The sequence below is a fragment of the Rhea pennata genome, chromosome 29, assembly GCF_028389875.1.
Source record: "Rhea pennata isolate bPtePen1 chromosome 29, bPtePen1.pri, whole genome shotgun sequence".
NCBI classification, from domain to species: Eukaryota; Metazoa; Chordata; class Aves; order Rheiformes; family Rheidae; genus Rhea; species Rhea pennata.
Window position 1 is genome coordinate 2,707,119 of NC_084691.1, and position 4,178 is coordinate 2,711,296.

General features: G+C 43.2%; 1 protein-coding gene across 1 annotated transcript; it reads right to left on the minus strand.

The window, feature by feature from the left end:
• Positions 1–537: 537 nt before the first annotated feature.
• Positions 538–2,088, minus strand: HOXC6 (homeobox C6). Its single transcript, XM_062597419.1, has 2 exons — positions 1,689–2,088; positions 538–857 (listed from the first exon to the last, which is right to left on the minus strand). The coding sequence occupies exons 1-2, from the start codon at positions 2,086–2,088 to the stop codon at positions 538–540; spliced, it is 720 nt and encodes a 239-aa protein (XP_062453403.1).
• Positions 2,089–4,178: the final 2,090 nt, after the last annotated feature.

Sequence of the window (4,178 nt, forward strand, 5' to 3'; positions counted from 1 at the left end):
AATACGAGGAGGATGCTCTCGAGAAAAATAAAATAAAAATAAAATAAAATAATAATAAAAAAAACAAACAAAATGCTATATTTACGTGGAAGGGGCTTCCTCGGGGAATGAGATTTGCACCACGGGGAGGAAAACTCGCTCGTCTTGGAGGAAGAGAAAGACCCCCGGGGTAGAGTCCCTCTTACGAGGGGGACCCGACACATCGAGGCAGCACTGCGGGGGGGGGTCGCCTTTTGCCAGCCCCCCCTCTTTATTTTTTTAAGTAATATGAGGAGAAGCGTGAGGCTTTAAACACAGTCTTATCCCGAGTTAGATAAATAGGCAGAGGGAAGGGGGGGGCAGAGCCCGTGGAGTTATGAACTGTGATAGCGGGGGCGGGGAGGGCGGGGGGGGAGATTAGATTTTTTTTTTTAATGTAGCCAAACATCTCAATTGTGCCAGTGATAAATATATGATGTGTAAGGGGAAGGGGGGTGCCGAGCTGTCACTTTTTTTTTTCTCTCTCTCTTTCTCTTTTATTTTATTTTATTTTATTTTTCACTCCTTTTGCTTCTCCTCCTCTGTCTCGTCCCGTTTCTCCTCCTTGGCGGCCAAACTGTCGGCGGCGGCGGCTGCAGCAGCCCCGTTGCCGGCTCCGGACAGGGTGGAGCTCAAGTTACTCTCTTTTTTCCACTTCATGCGCCGGTTTTGGAACCAGATTTTGATCTGGCGCTCGGTGAGGCAGAGCGCGTTGGCGATCTCGATGCGGCGCCGGCGCGTCAGGTACCGGTTGAAGTGAAATTCCTTCTCCAGCTCCAGCGTCTGGTACCGGGAATAAATCTGACGGCCCCGCCGGCGATCGGCCCCGTAGCCCACTCCTAGGGAAGCCGAGACAAAACAGACTAAAACTCGTGAGCAGAAGCGGCGAGGAAGAGGAGGGGGGAAGGCCCGCGCCGGCGCCCCCCGCGCAGCCCCCTCCGCGCCCGCCCCGCTCCTCCGCCCCCCCCCTCCCCCGCCGCCACAACCCCCCCACCGGAAAAAATAATAATAATGATAATAATCCCCCCACACCTTCCTATACCCCCTCTCTCCCCATTTTTTTAACCCCCCCCCATTTTTTAATTAATTTATTAATTTTTTTAGGGCAAGCTAATCTCACAATTGAAGCCCTCATGGAAGGGGGGGGGAACCTCTTGCCTTTCCCCCTCTTCTTTATTTTTCTTTCTTCATTTTTCTTTATTTATTTTCTTTATTTATTTTTCTTTATATTTCTTTCTTTATATTTTTTCTTTATTTATTTTTCTTTATTTTTCTTTCTTTATTTTTCTTTATTTTTCTGTATTTTCTTTCCTTTTTTTTTTTGAGAGAGAGAGAGAGAGGGAGTCGACCCCATGCAATCGCACTTTCTCCCCTAGCATACAAACTTATTTCACCCCCAGTAATATTTTGGTGCTTAACTCCCGAGCAGAGCTCGCTGCACTTTATTATCGATATTTTACACTCTCGAAGTCTTTTAATTAGAAAGAGCATAACAAGCCATATTTGCTTGCAACAACTTAACAAATAAAAGGCCTGTAGCTGCAACTGTGAAGGAGCTATATTATTGTTTTTATGGGGCCATAAAAAGTCGCTCAGCCTGTTCTGCTAGGGAGAAGGTCGTAAAGATGGTTCAGTTTATTTAATTTATATCTCCAAGCTGTAAAACTTACCACTGTGGGAGTTCATACGCTGCATCCATGGGTATATTTGAATGCTAGTTTTTTGTTCTTGCGAAGTGTTCCTGTTTTGGTCACTGGTAAAATCCTGTGCGATTGATGTCTGTGTATTATGTCCCATAGAATTTTGCCTGCAGCTAGAAAGCATGTCTTTTTCTTGGTAAAAAGCATTAGATCCATAGTCATAAGGTCCTCGGCTGGAGCTAAACACAACATTATCTTGCGGTGAATAAAAAGGAGAAGAATAAATCCGGTTTTGAGCAACGGCTGCTCCATAAGTAGAAAAATGCCTGACAGGGTCATAGGCAGTTGAATTGAGGGCTACGTTGGGAAGCACCTCTTGGCCACTGGTTAGATGGCAGGATAAAGACGGGTTTGTAAAATAGGAATTCATATCGTCCTCTATACCTGGCCGTGTGATTTCTTTAATATTTATTTCTGTCTCCAGTTTGTAGTCGGAACTAGATTGTTATAGGGAAGGCTCTGCTCCAGGACAGACAGAATGACAAAGTCAGCTGACCCGGGGGGAGCCAATGGCGAGGCGGGTGTCAAAAAGGGGGAAAAAATTGCTTTTGCTTCTCTTGATTCCCCAGTTGAAACTAAAGTGGGCATGCAAAGTAAGTGCTGCACCCCCCCCCAAAAAAAAACACCCCACCACAGCCACCACCACCCCCGACAGCCCCAAACGGTAAGGGAGGATGAGGAGGGTGAGGGGTAAGGGGTGGGGGGGGGTGGGGGGAGGAAGGCCGTGGGAGCCCCGGAGCCATCGTTGCTTTTTATTTCTTTGGAAAGGCAGCTGGAGGAGAATTGGAAAATTCACAAATTTCACGAGCCAACCTTAACTTTTTTCCCCCGTCCCTCCTCTTCCTCCCCCCCCACCTCACCCCGCACCTCCTCTCCCCACTCTGCTAATGTGGCACTGAGGTTTGGAAGCCCAGTGATTTTATTATTATTATTATTATTGTTATTGTTATTATTGTTATTATTATTTTTTAAGAAATCTGTGCTTAATATATTGTAATAAAATAGCTCAGAATTCACAGCCATAAATCTCAGATATCCGCAGAATATTAAGCCATAAATTATCCTGATTTTTTTTTTCATTTTCTTGTTCTCATGTAGCATTGGTCAATATTATGGAATCAAGTGGTTGGGCTGCTGATGAGAAAATATTACATAAAGAGAGGGGGGAAAACATGGCGACTTCTGAATTGATAACGTGTTTTAGAGCATTTCTAAAGTATGTCTTTGAGGAAGAGAAAGAGAAAAAAAAGAAAAAGAGCAAGAAAGGAATACAAGAAACATAACACTGCGAACTCACGTTAGCTTGGAAGTTAGATTTCTCCTTTAGTGCAGTTTGACATTTCTCTCCTGCATGTTTCCCCTCTAAATTTTGCAATGTGTGGCGATGCTAGAGCATATTTACATTTTGCAGCAGCGACTACAACCAAAAAGAGAAAGAGCACTTCTATCTGTAACCGAGAGCAACTGGGAACCTGGACTGGGGACGCTCCCTCGTGTTCGTGTTTGCAGCAATTTATAGTTTCAGATATTTGCAACTGATCGGGAAAGTTCCCTGGCAAATATTTAGTTAGATGAAAGGCGGGATTATATTAGATCTTCTCTGGCTAGATTGCACCTAGACCTAATTGAAATGAAAGCAGCTAATCTAATTTTAATTTCAGTCTAGAGCCATAAATTGCCCCTTAAATGTAAAACATACCTGCTGATCTGTAAATATTGCGAGGTATCTTTATCATTCTGGTGGCTTGCTATTTAAAAATTCAATTATGGCAGGGAAACCCTGGCCTTCTTTTCTTTCTTTCTTTCTTTCTTTCCCCCCTTCCTTCTTTCCACATTTTTTATTTTAAATATAAGGATATGTAAAGGCTGGTGAGAAGAAAATTTATAGGTGCACACTCAAATTCGAAACTGCGAGTATTTGTTTGTCTTACTCTCAATCAATAGACTTAATTCCTTTTTTTGTTAAAAAAAAAGGCGATGTATCTCTAAGAGATTTTAGCTGACAAAGAAGGTTTGGGGAGGGCTCTATATTTCCCCCCCCCCCCAGCTATAACAGGAACCCGGATGCCAACGGATTTTATGCTCTTTTTCCTCTGTGTAACAAAGCAAAGTAATCAATGGTAGCAATAAAACCATAAACGAGACTACAACTGGAAAAAAAAAAAAAAAAAAAAAAAAAAAAAAAAAAAAGCTCGTGTATTCATCTTCTATAACGTTAAGGCTTCCCTTGAGTGTCACTAGGGGGAAAAAAGTAAAGTTTCTAACCCCAAAAAAGAAGATAGCTGGAAGTAGGCACCATGTTATTTAGCATATGTACCTTGTTAGTGAACGCAGCCTGACTTCCACCTTAGGCTGCCCAACTTGTAACCGGCCCAGTACAGATATAAGACTGAGGTACGGGGGGGAGATTTACTGACATTTTCCCCCCAAAAAGGAAAAGGAAAGAAAAAAAGAAAGAAA

What these genes read in the sequence shown, in the direction of transcription:
- HOXC6 (XM_062597419.1), bottom strand. Translation starts at nt 2,088, where the DNA reads ATGAATTCCTATTTTACAAACCCGTCTTTATCCTGCCATCTAACCAGT. An exon ending in GCGTATGAACTCCCACAGTG is followed by an intron (nt 858 to 1,688) that starts GTAAGTTTTACA and finishes CGGCTTCCCTAG; the next exon opens with GAGTGGGCTACGGGGCCGAT.